Below are 17,387 nucleotides of genomic sequence, written 5' to 3'. Positions count from 1 at the left end.
AATAAATAAAAGATAAAAAAATTATTGAGAAACAGTGTTCTGTATATTGTGAAAAATATATTTTGAGGAATATATAGGAATCCAAAAATAGTCGGCAAGGAAAGACGAAGAAGCTTAAAACGAACTCCTTGCACCGTTTCCACATCAAAGCCATCTAGACTACAAAATGTAGTTTAATCTAAGTAAAGAGATTCATCATTGAGATTCTCATTGTCTCATCATTGTGCATCTGATGAAACAATGAGAGTCTTCTCCACTTAACTCAAACAATCAAAGTAATTATCAATGAATATATGAATGTATAAATTACATTTACTCCGTTCATAAACAAGTGTTTTCATCTGTTATATCCTTCAGTATTAAAACATGTGAATAAAATTATGCAATAAAAAGTATTAAAATGCAGAAAATGGTCATTATAAAGATTATGAGAATATTTCACTCGAGAAGTAAGAGAAAAAAATAAAATAAAATTACTTGGTGTTTTAAAATCTCCTACGTATCTAATATATCCTGTAACCTAAAGTGTATAACATTTCATAACCAAATCCTTTAATCTATTACTCTAGACATACATCTTTGTGTGTAGTAGAAATATGTAGCAAGATTTTCTTTGTCAAACAATATTCAAACTGTTTTAGTATATGTGTATATGTTTGATTCCAGAATTTCGAGTTACAGGGTAAGACAGAAACAATAGGTCGTCAGTAAAGCAACAAGGGTGGGTGTAGTAGCACTTAACTCGGCCGCCGAGCACATCGATCCACGCTCCCAGATCATTCTCGAACTCAGTGTTATGTTGTACCGTTTCGTTCGCCGAAATATTTACTTTCGAGTTTGCTGAGTTTGTAAGTGATCACTAGAAGCATTGGTGGCTGTAGTAACAGTTAACTCGTTTATGAAAGACTCAAATGTGCGTGCTCGGGCCATTCAGTAGTATATGGTTTGTCACAGCGTGTGCTTCGAAGTCTCGGTTTTGAAGGTGAGATTCACTCTCCAGATCTCTGGTAGTCTATAAGGGAAAACTTATGCAGGTTTATATCGGTTTGCACACCTCGAACTACCATCATTCATTTATAGTTAGAGCCAAGTATAGTACAATGTTTATGAGCTACGTACAGCAGAATAATCCCCGAGCCAAGGGCTACCGCATTTTATAAACGCACAAAATTTTTTTATCGATAGAGAAGAAAGAAAAAGATCGTCATCCGCGCTAGTTTTGGCAGGGGTCGAAATGGGATGGCACCAAAAGAGTTGAAATAATGGAATGATAAATTTTACAGATCACATTTTTCTAAGCTTAACACATTTAAAACGTCCCGTCAGACAGGTATTTGTCAGCTAATCATATGTGGACCGATAAAAGTTTCAGTCTCTGTGTCTAGTTGTCTAACGATTTTTTATGTGCCTGATGGTTTTAAGTACATAAAGCTTGGAAAAATATGATGTGAGGAAACATCATAGTTTAATGTTTTTAACCTCTTTGAAATTCTGCGATTTCGACCTCCAACGAAAATAACGTGGCTGACAATAGATTTATTTCTTAAAAATATGTTCTCTGTCAATTTCACGAAGATTAGTATGTGTGCTTATATAGAGAAAATTTTCTTTCGGTTGCTAGACTGGTAGGTCAATAGTTGAGGTATAAGAATTGTATTATTAATTAAATTTAATTATAAACATAACGTATGCCACTCTTAACTCTCCTTTCGGGTTAATTATACAAATTTATGTTAAACTACAACCATCAACATACCTTACCTCCGATATATCATTATTGATTTTAGTTATCAAAATCTATGTACATTACCTAAATAGATTAACTAATCTATCATTTTGAAATTTAAGGGTAGTTGCTTTAGAATATTTAAAAAATTTCATAAAAAATAACATTGACATAGCCTCTTCAATGAACCAGTTCTCACATGCGATATGGACGAAGTATCTGACCCCGCACCACCACAACAGATTGAGAATCCTGGTGGTGACTCATATAAGAATACGAGGTGTTATTTACCAATAACTGAGACCTTTGACCTCATATCCGTGGCTAGTGACAATGGAACAAAAGAAGACCTTCTTTAGAGTCAGCAATGTTTCGATTTTCCAGATACTCGGTCACTTCTGTCCAGTCAACTTACCCTCCACTCAAAAACCACTCTGTGGTTTAGTCCTGCTAGAATTCAATAAAGCCTCCACTACTCTGTCGCTGTTAGGGTTATGTCGTTTAATATTTTACTACAATTAAATATGTGAAAATGTTATATTATATGTACGGTTTCCCCAGACATAACCTCAAGCACAGCACCAGACTGTTAAATACTATTTCATCATTTTAGTACGTAATTTCTAGAAGGAAATTGATTTTCAAATAGAAGAATTTCATATAGTGCTCCAAGCATCCACATATTTTACGGTATTTGAGTTTAAATTAAGTAGAAGCTATACAAGGGAAACGCTCAAAGTTGTGATACCAAGAGTTTGAAATAGTAACTCAGGTAACTCCCACAGCTTTTATTTTATTCAGCTGAATAAAACAATAACAAATTGTATACAATTAAAAAGAATCGTTGGATTACGGGTCCTTATAAGGAAAAATATTTGGAATTGTAGAAAAGGGGATGTTGAAGGTTAAATGGCAGCATATATTCCCAAAAACATGATATCTGAGCGGTTATGCATATCTGCGTAATAAATAATGAAAACGTATCTTTCATAAATAAAAAAGTGTACATATTTTTAGAGCTAACAGAAAACTTGCTACACAGGTTCATTAAATGTGGAGCAGCTCATAATATTGTACCAAAATTTTGATTTTTACTCAGTCATACATGAATATAGTAAATAACTCATAACAGAGAGGCCTTTATTATTAATCAAGCCGCCCTTATGTAAATGGCATTAAACATTAAAAATCTTATTTTTTGTAATTATTTAAGCAAATTGGAGATTTTCATTTTACAGTTTTCTATTTATCTCGTTCATTTTTTGTATGAAACAGCAAGTATTGTAAGGGTTAAATGTGGTAGAATTTGTTAATAGCAACATAAACTAAAAGTTACGAAGTAAATCATTGAGTGTGTTAGTAGTTTGTTCGTGTTAAAAAAAATTAATACACACAAAGGTACAAAGTTTGAATTGAATCTTTTTAACATACTAAAATAAATTAAACTTCTCGGAACTAAAGTGATGATGTCAAACATAATAAATACAAATTCATTAGATGAGTAACTTGTTTTACACGACACTGCGTAAATTTGATTTGGTTCCTCTTGCCTGAACAAGAAGCTCATAATAAGATTATGTTGTGATTCAGGTGAAATTCTTTAACATTGCAAGAAATTACAATGAATCACAAAAGGTCATAACTGGTAAAGTACTAATTACGAGCGACGGACCGGCTTTTAGTAAAGCTTTATCAAAGTAAACAGATTAGACCTCCTTGCTCTCTCAATCCAATTAGAGCCAACGTTGATTATTTCGGATGAAGGGTTATATTCATTTTGGCTTACTCTCAAAATAAATTAAATTTCTTGTATGTAATCAATAAAACGGTTTATAATTTTGTATTGGTATAGTAAGATTTAGATCTTTAAACGTGCCTCTACACGTAAGGAGCTGAACAGGAAGTTACGTGTTTTTGAATTCGGGGAATAAACGAGCACGACTTGCCGTGCGTGGTTTTTCAACAAGTATGCTCGTGACAGCCATAACGAGTTATCACACATCGTTTGTTTTCCTTTATATGGCGGATCCAGAATATTACAATAAATCAAACCATATAAATGTAAGAATCGTACTGTAAGAAGTAAACTATTATTAGGATATTCATATACCCATAATTTTTTTTAACTGCGGGAATTTAAAACTCTAATTACAACTAAATAATTCTTTGATTAACACAATTAAATATTTTATAATATTGTTTTGTTTATATAAAATTTCAACTGAAAAGGTCAATAGTTAATGTTATTAATATTTATAAACATATCTTGGCGTTAATTAGTATTTAACAAATATTTCATAATTGTAATTTTGTAAATTATTAAATTAAAACAGATAATACCTTTGTTTACGTTACGTTACGTTAAACTTTACCAGAGAGAAAACCTTTGTTGTTGATACTGATTTAAAACGTTTAAATCTACAAGCCTAACGTCAATAAAATACAAATGTGTGCATATATAACTTATTACATTGGTTAATACCACAAATACATTACTATACATTAATTAAATGTCTATAAATAATAGCAATAGCCGTATTTAATTTCAATATAAATTCGGGGAGGACATTTCACAAACATGTTAAGGCTTCAACAACATTCATGACCTTAACACATAACATGCGTTCAATTCCACGAGGCATTAAATGGACAAGCAGAAAATGTTATACAATGGAAAAGTATTCTGATTTTTCTAATCAGTTGATACCCCACTGAGAGAGTTACATTACATTGCTTTTGCTTTATCTTTTGTCGGCTGTCAAACACAAATAACGAGAACAGTTAAAAATACGACTTTTCCGTAGAAGATAGCTGAGATCAACATTTGACTTGATTAAATTAACGAACAATAAATATGTATAAAACATACTAGGCAATAAACAGAATGCATTTCGACCCTAGTCAATCCGTATACATATAATGTTAAAGTAGTTTAATTGAGCAATATCTCAAATAATATCTTCACTGCACTATACTACGGACATACGAGAAAGTTCACCCGCAATCCAAACATGTATCAACTCCTAAACAAAATTCTACGTGGACAATTTCTATATATGATTCACTTCATGCATGTGCGCTGAGAAACATAGGAAAGAGAGAAAATATACGGTACGGACAGACTCGAAGAAATGTATTGTGGAGATGATAAACGCCACTCTGGTGATGCGGCTCCACCATAATCCCTTATGGTTGATGATAGCCCATTTTGCCGGACTCATTGAAAGTCTTTTGATAATTTATCCGAGATTCCATAACCTTCTGAAATTATGCAACCTCAAATACACGTGAACTACCCCAAAAACTTATCTTTATTAAGAAAAAATTCTAATTCTTTTCAACAAATTATCCACTTGTAAATTTATAACTTGTTAAAATGTTGATTTTGAATCCCTTCCACTTTATTTTTTTTATTTAACAATGAGCTGTAGGAAAAATAAATGACTTTGCCTTTGATGTAAATATAGCAGACAACAAAGTAGCTTAATTCATAAATTTTTATAGTGTCTTTGTTAAAAAGAAATTTCAAATTTGTTCATTACATTATTGTAAATAAATAGTATCGTGTTATCCATCTTGTCCGTACAACAAAACATGCCAAGGGCAATTAGTTAAGTCAGAGCTTTCTGATTAGTTTCTTAGCTTCTAAGGCCGAGCGGCCTAAGTTGTTGGACTTTGGGTCTGAGTTAGAGACAGCGCAGGTTCAAATCCTGTCTGTGACCGAAGAACTTTTTGTCAGTACCATCGACCTTGTACTGTATTGACACTCCCCCTTATTCTTTTTGATAAGATCCTCGTACAGGCCAGTGGACGGACAGAATAAGGTTTAAAAGAGTATTTTGTGTACTGCGCAGTAACTTTGTACACAAAATATGAACCGGAAAACCCAATACTTTGCAGACACAGCGTACAGTCTGTTATCAAGTGAAATAGTCATAAATAGAGCAATGAAATCTAATACAAGTACAGGATGTTATACCGGCCGCATTTCCACCACGATAGCCGCCTAGTTCACTTCTCTATTAAACCCAGTTACGCGATTCTATAACGATTCTGTCATATTTTATCCTACTGTGATTATTATATAAAGATCAGAAACATCATAACGAGAAAAATTATACTAAACAACGTATAATACACATAAATTGTATCAAAGTAGCGTTTAGTCATGAAATTAAGTCAAAACTGAATAACCCGGTACGGAAAAAGGCTCACCCTAACTAACCTTCTGCTCTCGTGAATGTGGGGGTGCATGGTTGAGAGGTGATTACTTGACCCTTCAGCGGTACCGCCTATTTGCTAATACTATAGGGTGTCCCGTAGCTCTCTGGACAAAGGTATACCACGTTATTGCTCAGGTCAAAACAAACGTATTTCACCATATCAACATGGGTCTCTGATGCCTAGTTACCCATCTGTCTGTATGAATGTGTTTTATATAAAAATAATTATATCTTAGAAAGTAATTAGTCCAATTATAACAAATTTGGTTCAAGTGTTTATAATAATAAGGCTAACTACCGTAAAAATATTATTACATTTTCTATAGTATTATTAAAATAGCGTTTTACTTTTAGACTTTGAATATCTTAGAAACCAGCTGTTTATCTCAAGAATTACACGTATGACAGTTTTTGGAGGATATTATCATAAATCTAATTACACGTTGTTATTTAAATCGAATATTATATAACTGGTTTAGAGCAAATTTACTGTGACAAGACATGACCCACACTGAGGTTCTCAGTGAAGAAAAAAACTAAAACCGAATAAACGGTACCTCTTATTACAGTAAATCTGCTCTAACTCAATTATTTATTATTCGATTTAAATAATTATGGTGTCATTCGATTTTTTATAATATCCTCTAAAACCATTCTTTTAGTTCTTGAGAAAAATTACTGGTTTTAAGATATTCAAAGTGTAAAGGTTTTTATGGCCTCCATTTTGAAAATACTAAAGATAAATTCATGGTATTTTTTCATTAACTGGCTTTATTATCATAAATATTTGGTATAATTAAGTTTATTGGTCTTTGAGATATTACTTTTTTAATAAAAACATATTATACAGACAGACGGATGGGTAACTAAGCATCAAAGACCCATGTTCATATGGTGAAATATGTTTATATTGACCTGAGCAATAACATGGTTTACCTTTATCCAGAGAGTTACGGGTCACTCTGTATAATAGTGGCATGTGGTTGAAGTGAAGATGACGCATTAACTCAACGGTAGTGCTTCCACTTCACATGCTATTCACGGGACAATGGCGATATTGCGCTTGCGCATATCACGGCAGTACTATAACTCCTCGTTGGATGTGATTAGCGACAACTCCTGTGATAACTGGTAAAATAAAAGTTCAAAACCGACACAGAAGGAGAAGAGTGTTCATTTACTGCTCGGTAAAAAGCTGAATACCCGACAGCTTTATGTCTTCACATCTTTTCGCCTTTTATACCCTCTGAATACAGCTTCCAGATTAAGAGGACTTTATTCTAGACAAAGAAGTGCAAGTACGACTTCGGGACGGAGTGGGAGTGGGAGAGGCTACGCTGTGTTAAACAGGCTTCTGTTCTCTTCCCTTCATCATTCACAGCAGCACTTCCTGCTTCGTTACGAATCGCTGCTTCTGTCAACGATGCTGTCCACGGTGTTACCGTTCGTTTAAACAGCTTCTCTGACGTTTTCCCTCTTTAGAAAAGATGTACTCGTAATAAAGCCACTGACAACGTTATTAGTACGCCTTATAAATTCAGCCAAAGTGATTTATTATCCTTACGTATTATTTATCTGTTAATATTGAAGAAATGTTCTGTCTTTCCTCAAAATTGTTATTATTGTATAACATATGTCATAGTAACGTTATAATCGCTTCAGATTCTTATAAAATCTTTAAAAATATACATTAATAAATAACTATTAATATATTCGAAAATTTTTATATTCTTCTTTGTAATAGAATCAAACATTAATATCCCTATTCACTCATTTAAAATAAGATTTAAAATGAAGATTAAAAAGTGTGTAGCAGGAAGTAATGAAAATTATATATTCTATTAATACTTATATATTATATTATGTGGTTGTTGTCTGATTTTTGTCTTATTGTCTTTGGTATTTATATTATTGTTTATTGTTTGACACTAATTTCTACGTTAAATCTATTTATATACTTATGCTTGTTGATATTTTAAAAATAATTGTTGATCTTACTGTTTTTACTTGTTAATAGAGATGGAAAGCGTTGTTTGGCCAATATTTATATGTATCATTCACATATATATTTACTTTTTTGTTAAAACTTAATGTATTTATGCTTATTAATATTCTACCTAGTTATTGTTAGATTATACAAAATGAAGCTAGTATAAATAATAAATTTAGTATATGATTTGGATTGATAGTATGAATACAGTATTTGTGCACCATGGTGGAAGGAAAGATGAAAATAATAAAAACCTTTACTTGCCAACGGCATGTATATTTTTGTATTGTATGCATGTTACATTGTAGTAATAAGTTACGCGTGCTACTAAGCACCTGGCTCTTTAAAATTATTTAATTTTTTAAACAAAGGTTTTTGTAAACTCTCTGTAACCTCATTACGTAGTGATTTACGAAAATAAAAATAGGAAAAAGCTCCCATTACGTCATAGAGGAAAATTGCATTATTATTATTTGATTATTTCTTTTGCCCGTCGCTTTATATTCTGTTTACAGATTGGAACAAAAGTTACAAGATTTACTACTCTCCAAAAACACAAAAACAATACTAAATCTGATACACTAAAGAAAAATATCATACATTTTTGTAGCTTAAGTTTTATAATATTTCTCCGATCCTAAGCAAAATCTCTCTTGTGGGATGGTTAGAAAAGTTCGCAAATGTTATTCAGGCAATGATCTTGAATGTATTAAGTTGTTAATCTAGTTGTAATCGTAATGTACTGTAATTTAATATACTTATACATACTAATTTGGTCTTCCCATAATATGTTTGTTTGGTTAGTTAAATTCATATGGGACAGAAACGATCAAATATCAATTAATTGAATCGTAAAAGGTAAGGACTCTGTGGTGTGGCGGTTGCATACTCGATAGACAAGTGAAATACCCGGGTTGGAGTCCCGGCAGAGCAAGTACTTTTTGTGATTACATATTTTACACATTTCTTGAAATAATACACACTTTTTGTGATAACATATTTTACACATTTCTTGAAATAATACACACACACACACACACACACACACACACACACACACACACACACACACACACACACACACACACACACACATATATATATATATATATACACCAGTTATATGGCCTCAAACAAGGAACCCTGCTAACTTGTAAAGTGGTGTGGGAAGTGATCAAATAAACGTAAGTTGGTGGTTTTCTCTTAAGTTTAATTCGTGAGTAACTAATTGGGGAAATCTGAACTTAACGTTTACCCAAGTCCGTACCCAAGTAAACCTTGGGAATTTGAGTCTTGATCAAAGGTTTCGAACGAATTAGTATACCAAGACTTTCTATTACGACGGCTGTCTTGCTCTTGAAAGTTTAACAGCTTAGAAAGGAACAGATACTTGCAATGGGAACAATAAAATTTGTTCTAAAATGTTGCATTTAATTCAAAGAGTCAAACTTAAACTTTTATTGCGTATGTTTCTGGTAACTGTGCATGTATATTTAAACTTATTCTAGGATGGTTCAACGAAATATGTGACCGACGCCTTCCTGAAGGGATTCAGAAAGGTCGAAACAGGGAACATTTGTGAAAGAGCCGTGTTTCTCTATTTTCTGTGTTTCATTATTTTACTGTAAATAATTATTAAAATCGTTATATGTGTATAAAGTAATGAGTATTTCTTTGACACTAACTTAAAAATCTGGTTATACCAAAAAGTTCCACAATTAATAAATATATAATAATTAGTGTGATTGTATGAAGAGAAAGTTTTTAAACCATCAGTTTAATACTCTCGTATGATAGTGTTTGCCTATTTAAGCCGATGAAGTGCTAAGCTTAAGATGAGGCTTATAGAACACCAAATCCTGAGTAGACGAGCTGTCCCTTGGGGCCCTCATGCATTAGGTAATCAATCTAAAACATCTTCCTCAGAATTTTACAGAATAGCATATGTTCATAGTTTGATAAGAGGGTTTTGTTGCATGACACAGACTAAATTTAACCAGGAAATCGTATTTTGACACTAAAATGAGTTATAAATTCTATTTTGAACTATGTGATTTTCCAGTGTAATGAAATTCCAAGTTGGCTACTTTCTAATTTACTAGACTGGAGTAAGAACAGCTGTTTGATATAAAAAGCTGCTAATTGACTACCTGTACGACAGCTACTACTTTTATATTAAAGTGGCTGATGCCGTAAAACTCAATATCCTTTTTAGCAGTTTTATGTTGTCCAGAAGATGACTAAATCAAAAGAACTTCAGTTCTGCCTCTTGATAGGGAGCAGACAAAAAATAAAGCTCACCTGAAATCACAGTTTTGTGAATGCAACTCATAAAACACCTATTACTATTTCGGTTTTGGACACTAAGAAACGTATATTCTTATAATTACTCAATCACTCTATCACTTTATCATGGAGAAGCTATAAATTTACACACAAATTACTGTTAATGGTTGTACGTTTATCTGGAGTTTTGTTGAAGGTTACAACATCTCGCGCCATAAAGCCGAATAAGAGGTTCATGAAGAATGTCCACTACTGGCAATTACGAGGTATTTGGGTTCGTTATACTCTCACCCCTCCTCGCTATATTTCCAAGAATTGCTCGTTTAATGAAGCTCCAACTACGATTCTGTTGGAAGAGCACCGGTCTTATTACAGCAAGGTAGCAGAGTTTTTGGTTTCGGAAATAATTACGATTCGGTTTTCACATTGTGTGTCGCTTTCTTTAAAGATTAAACAGGATTTCTTAGCGCCAATTGAGATTTTCCGATAAGTTATAAAATAAACTTGTAAAACCTAAAGAAATATTTATACAGGGTGTTCATTTGAAAACTTCCAACTCAAATTAAAAGACCCAAGTATTAAAATTTGTAAACGGGAGTGTATATAGTACTAATTGGGGAAATAAAACAATATTTTCATAATGGTGGTGCTCAACTCCATGCCCCCCCGTATCCAAAGAAAAAATTTTGAAATGGCAACTAATACCTTGTGACACCTCAAATTGTAAGAAATTACATTATTTGCTGCTGATACCAAACGGATTGGCCAATTTCAGTTTTTTACAAAAATACAGCATTTTTAGGAGCATCAATTTGTTGTAGGGGGGCATGGGAGTGAGCACCCCCATTTTGCAAATAATAATGTTGTTGTTCCCTCAACTAGTACTATACACTCACGTTTACACAATTTTGTTACTTGGGCTATAAGTCTTTTATTGAACGAGTTTGATGTTTTCAAAGGAACACTCTGTATAGAAGCTAAGAGAGTTGATAAATAATATTCAGTGACGTATACAGCTGCACAACTGGACGGAGATTTGGATCGTTCCGCAGAAGGTAGAAACCTAGTCATTTTGAAAATGAAATTGAATAGTAGTCCAAAGAGAAATTGTATTTCAGATTTCAGAAATTTTCAATTTTTTGTATTTCTTAAAAAAATTACCTTATATTATTGTAGTTATACTAATTAGTGTTTTTCAGTTTAGTTTCTTATACGGTTAAATTGTAAGATGGTCTTACCTTAGTATCATTGGTAAGTATGCGAAGCTGGTAGTCTCCCAGGAGTCTCCTCTGGTTTACGTGTTTGATGGCCATAAGAGCTGCTGCCAGTTCACTGCGACCCTCCGCCCTCTCCCCCGCCGCGGTCGACAGTTCGAACAGTCCGAGGATGGTAATCGCTTTATCTGGGGACCTCTGGATGTCACTGCGCACGCGGTAGAACGGGAGCGCCCCGTCACTTTGCCATCCCCATGGGGCCATGTCCAGCCCATACTTTCGAGGAGGGAGCACAGGAAAGGTGGTCCTCTTGAAGGAACAGTTGCCACAGAATGTATCTACACTATCACTAATCATTTCTATACCACTGTTTCTCTCACTATCGTCATTATAAAAAATATATTTCGATAAATAAGTTTTGGCGTAAGTATTGCTTCGGTTTCCGTCCGTCATAGGTGTGTTGAAGGGTCCGCCTGGTGGGGAGGGAGGGCAGGGCGAGCTCGAGGGCGAGGGGGTGGGAGGCTGACACGATACTGGAGAGGAGAAGAAGAAGAAGAGTTGACGCCAAATGGAATCTCGGCATAACCACACGAGGCAGGTCTACCCTCTCATTTCCACCGCCTGAAACAGTTTTACAGGTATCAGTAATTAATTATAGGGAACAGGATGAGAAGAAGAAGAAGAGTTGACGCCAAATGGAGTCTCGGCATAACCAGACGAGGCAGGTCTACCCTCTCATTGTTATCACCTCCAACAGTTGTACCTATAACCTGTCAATATGGTAGGCTGTAGGGTCAGCGTGATGGGGAGAGATGGTCTGGCAAGCTCAAGGTGTAGGGGCGGAAAGCCAACAAATTTCTGGTGAGGAGAAGAAGAAGAAGAACTGTCACCAACTGGAATCTCGGCATAACCAGGCGAGGCAGGTCTACCATCTCATTGCCACTGCCTGAAATATTTTAATAATTATCAATAATTAATTGGTTACAGTAGAAGAAATTAAGTCATGCAGGATAAGGGATGTCCTGGATTTAACTGAAACTGAACATTAAGGCATTAAGGTGTGAAGGTGCAGTAAGAAACCTCTTGTACGCTCCCTGCTGCCAGTTTGTCCCCCGGACATTTGTCCTCAGTCAATTAGAATCATTCAAGTCCCCGCTATGGTCTAATTAAATTCCTGAACACTTCCTACCGTACAGCATAGTTTGTAGGTATTTAACTTGGTGGGTTGTCTGTACAAGTTATAAACTTTAGATAAACGATAAATTTAATTTAGTTATGAATAATCTCTTTCTCTTGGCGGTGGTGATTTCGATCACGTTAACTTTATTTGAAACTGTTAATTAATAATATTAAATTAAAATAAAAGGATTCAAATGTAAAATATTCTTAAGCAATAAATTATATTGTTATTCCATTAAAATTATTATTCATAGTAAATATACTCTTGCAATGTTAGAAGTATATACTAATTGGAATTTCGTGTTTTATTATCTTGAAGCTGAGCATATTTATGTAACTATTATTGTGAGTAGTGTATACCTACATGTTTTCAATTACTGGTAAACTTATTTTAGTACAATTTTTAATGCAAATATTTATGCTTAAATATTCTTCTTGGAAATTTAAGTTATATAAATAAATTGTATTACCTTTCTAGTACTATTCCAGTGAATTTTAGTTCCAATTATAAAAGAGTTATAATATGTAATAATTATGATACAATAATTTAATGAATTTCAAAGTAAAAACATCTTTAGGTTTTCTTTAATTTATTGCTAAATATTTTTACGTATTAAAGTTTTCTATGTTCAATTTCAGTGAGCGTATAAATTATAATCATTATATCGCTGTTAAAAATCACATATTTATCTCTAACTTGAATTCTTATAATTTTCGTATATTTCACTAAGTTTTTCAGAGTGAGGAGAGCGGTAATATTTTACCTAATACGTACTAGGTTTGCTAGAAGAGCCGACGAGAAAGTCGTTCATTACAAAAATTACAGTACTTGGCAACGTGTTTATAGGTCTCGTGTGCCAGTGTAACTCATGTGCGGTAAATAACTAACTCGTCTCCACTGAGGTAAAAACACATGGCCTTCTCCTTCCGAGAGGAAATGTACAGCCACATACAAGTATACAGGAACACAATTTAATTATACCTGAAGTGTTACAAGATACACTAACCAGAACAAATAGGGTTTACGAACAGTATTTCTTTAGTTTGATTTATTATTATGAAAATAAAAACTATTTACATTCTTTGATATAAATACAGACTAAAAAGAATAAATAGGATTTACGTGCAGAATTTATTTCGTTTTATTTATTACGAAAAAGTATACTATTTACCTGCATTGCTATAAATACACACCAACCAGAATAAGTAAGGTTTACGAGCATTATTTCGTTAATTTAATTTATTTTATGAATAAGAATACATATATGTATATTACAAAATATCTATATTACATAATTTTAAAAAGTTCTTATATAAAACAGTTTTAAGAACTCTTAAAACTAAAAATAACTATGTTGACTTCCAAGAATGAAAATCGTTTCTCAGAATACATTCGATGTCATTCTATGGTATATAAACTGATTATTACGAACAATTAATTGTTAAACAAAAAGTACAGAAAATAATTGCTTAATCGTGTAATGCATAGACTTTTTTCTTTTGTAATACAGATTACTTTTATTTATTTTTATTATTTGAAGAAGGTCACTTTATCACACGCGCAAAGAAAGTAAAAAACTTGTCTTTGAATTTATATCAGCATTCAATTCTACAGCAATTTAGTTTATTTGTAGGTTCCGTTAAACAAGAGAATCATATGTATATTGATGTGTTGAATTTATTATACAAGGTATAAATAAATACGTGCTGTAAAAATAGGGATACTTAATTTTATTCTAATAAGTCCATTTGCATCTAGTACTTTTTATTTGAAAATACTCCTTCATTTTATAAAAGTTTATCAATACTTTCTGTGATATAAACTTGTATTCCTTGATTCAAGAATAAATAACTTCTAAGATTCCAAAAATCAGATCAATTTGTAGATCGTTATGTTGAAAATGTTGAGGATTCAAGTAAATCGTAGTTTTTCGATTGAGGCAGCACGTGTTGTGTAACCATCAGCACAATTCTGCGGTACATAAACGTACTTTATCGCGGACGTACGGTTGTAGCTGTACATCAAGTTTATTGCGGCAGGCGACTCGTACTCGGTGCCGCACCGTTTAGTGTTAAAGTTGCATATGGTAGCTTATGGTCATTACTGTATGCAAACTCACGGTCGCTTGTTCAACAACACAACAATGTTTGTTCTTGTGTCAAACTTAACTCGTTAAGCTCTGTTTTATATTGTTTTTATCTTTAATGTTTCCGAATAACTCTTATGTATTGTTTTACGTACGTATTTAAATTCCACCAATATGATTGACACTGATCATAATTCGATATGATCGCAAACTAAGTACAAATGTTTAGTTCTGCGGCTTAGCTGCATTATAGTCTAAAAATAGGCCTTCATAGAATTTTCGCAGATATACTCTGCGGGGGGATGAAATTTGTCAAATTCAAACTTTGCTTCCCTTAAGGAAACTCTGCTGTAAGAAACAATAATCTGAGTCCTTCATCTTAGGGACGAGTCCTTCCTTGGACAGTCATTTTAAAACTGAGACCTATAACTTGATCACGTCTGTGCTTATGTGCATGTTCAACATATCCAATAATTGAGTTTTCTACACACAATATAGGTATAGTGGGAAGGGTTGGCTTAATGCGAATATTGAGTTAAACTCTATTTTAAAAAAATTCAAAAGAAATTGTTTTTTTTTATTTTTAGCTTAAAATCGCACAAAAAGCATGAAAGTGTATAGCCAGCCCAACTTTTTTGTTAATGCTCTTTACATTATTGCTATTGTATATATTAAACACAAATCAAATCAAATCAAATCAAATCAAATATAAGTTTATTTTCCAAATTCAACAATAAGTTTGTACACATATAAGTATGAAAATAGACAGCACATAGAACGTGTCTGTGCGTGCTGCCCAGCCCAATCTAGACGTGTACAAAAAAAAAATGATAAAAAAACAAATACTGTATATAAAATGAAATAATAAAAGCATCTTGACATTACAGACACATACATATATACACACACATATATACACACATATACACAAATATATATACATACATACACATACATATTTGCATATACAAATATTAAAATTAAAAAAAGGAAAAAAAAGAGTAAAGAATAGAATTAAAGTAACGACTTATGTTTGTACAAGAAAAATAAACTACTATATTAACCATAAATTGAATAAAACACTTATCAATAAATATAGCAAGCGTTTAAATAAAACATCTTAATTTTTTAAAACATAATTAATAAATTATAAAGTTTCGAGAAACAGGTGTAGCGTAGACGTTTGTTATGATTGGAAGTAGTTAACTATAGTTGTAGTGTTTAGAAGCGGTAATGATTAGTAACGGTAAGTGGGGGTGAGGAGAAATTCAGCATTATCCTGGGCCGATCATCCGAAGCCAGGCAGTAACCAGCCGCTTGAAACCACTGACAGGCTCGTCCTGCAGGTCCCTTATCACAGAGGGCAATTGTCTGTAGAGCGTGTTGGCGACGTAGTAGGCATTTCGTAAGGTTAATAGACAGTTTAATGACAGGGACCTGCAACCCCACACTCACAGCGTTCCTGGTCGGGTAACCGTGAGCAATAGGGGTGAGGACGACATCTTTATGAGAGTAGGTGTAGACCAGTACATTCCTAATAAATAATTGCCTAATTGTAAAAATATCATTTTCCCTAAATAACAAGGTTGATGAATAATGCCTTTGTTTATTAAGCGCTGCCTTAATTATAGATTTTTGAATAACGTATTAGTGGTTCCAATATGGTCCCTGTAAGCCCCTCCCCAAGCGATAATACCATACTGTAAAACTGATTGTACATACGAGTAATAAACTGTTTTTATCTCATTATAATTTAGAATTTGGCCTAATTGATAAAATATGTAAATAAATTTTCTTAATTTAGACTTTATACTAATTAATGTGAGGCTCCCATCTGAGTTATTTGAATCAATTATTACACCTAGATACTTATACTGGTCCACCCTCTCAATCAGCTGGCAATTGCAGGTAGTATTATACAAGTCTCCGCATGAGTGCAATAACAGCCGTAAATCAGCAGGTGGCTCGCTCGCGGTGCGTAATGCAATAGGCAAGCATTTAGTTTTACCAACATTCATCGATAAAATATTATCACAAAACCATGTATATAATAAATTTAATTCTCGAGAAGCGGTGTCGTATACATCATGCCAAGTTTTACCATTGAAAATTACAACCGTATCATCAGCGAACAAGAGAAGCTTTCCCGTAATATTCAATTTATCTAAGTTATTTATATAGATTAGGAATAACAACGGACCCAGCGTACTTCCTTGAACACCACGCCGTACTTTACTTCCAGTGGTTCACTACTAATATTATCAATATTAACAATTTGAGATTTCGACCACTCAAATAACTTTTAAACCAATTTAAGGTCACTCCCCGGACTCCAATACATTCCAATTTATTAAACAACAAATTTTCTATCTATGGGAATCAAAAGCTTTGGCTAAATCAATAAAAACAAGTAATGATTTATAATTTTCCTTTAAATATTCGGTTATAATTTTATTAATATCAAAGAGTGCGTCAGAAGTATTTTTACCTGGCCTAAATCCAAACTGCGATATCGACAAAAGATTATGTTTTTTCAAGATAATTCTGAAACTGATATTTTACGCACTTTCTCCAGTAATTTACCAAGCACACTAAGTAACGAGATCGGTCTGTAATTATTCATATCTGATTTTGTCATTTAGATTTATACAAGGGAATTACTTTGGCTGTTTTCAATTTTTC

The 17,387-nt window shown here is 33.1% G+C and overlaps 1 protein-coding gene across 2 annotated transcripts in view; it reads right to left on the bottom strand.

Moving 5' to 3' along the window:
- Positions 1 to 17,387, bottom strand: part of LOC124356682 (gamma-aminobutyric acid type B receptor subunit 2) — a 526,994-nt gene that overhangs the window by 216,102 nt on the left and 293,505 nt on the right. For both annotated transcript variants that reach the window (XM_046807824.1, XM_046807825.1), the window contains exon 4: positions 11,464 to 12,060. In XM_046807824.1, coding sequence (XP_046663780.1) covers positions 11,464 to 11,892 — 429 coding nt within the window. In that variant the 5' untranslated portion in view covers positions 11,893 to 12,060. The remainder of the gene's footprint in view (positions 1 to 11,463; positions 12,061 to 17,387) is intronic.

This window comes from Homalodisca vitripennis, chromosome 3 (assembly GCF_021130785.1).
Source record: "Homalodisca vitripennis isolate AUS2020 chromosome 3, UT_GWSS_2.1, whole genome shotgun sequence".
NCBI classification, from domain to species: domain Eukaryota; kingdom Metazoa; phylum Arthropoda; class Insecta; order Hemiptera; family Cicadellidae; genus Homalodisca; species Homalodisca vitripennis.
The sequence above is the reverse complement of the archived record's forward strand: the minus strand, read 5'-3'. Positions and strand labels throughout refer to the sequence as shown.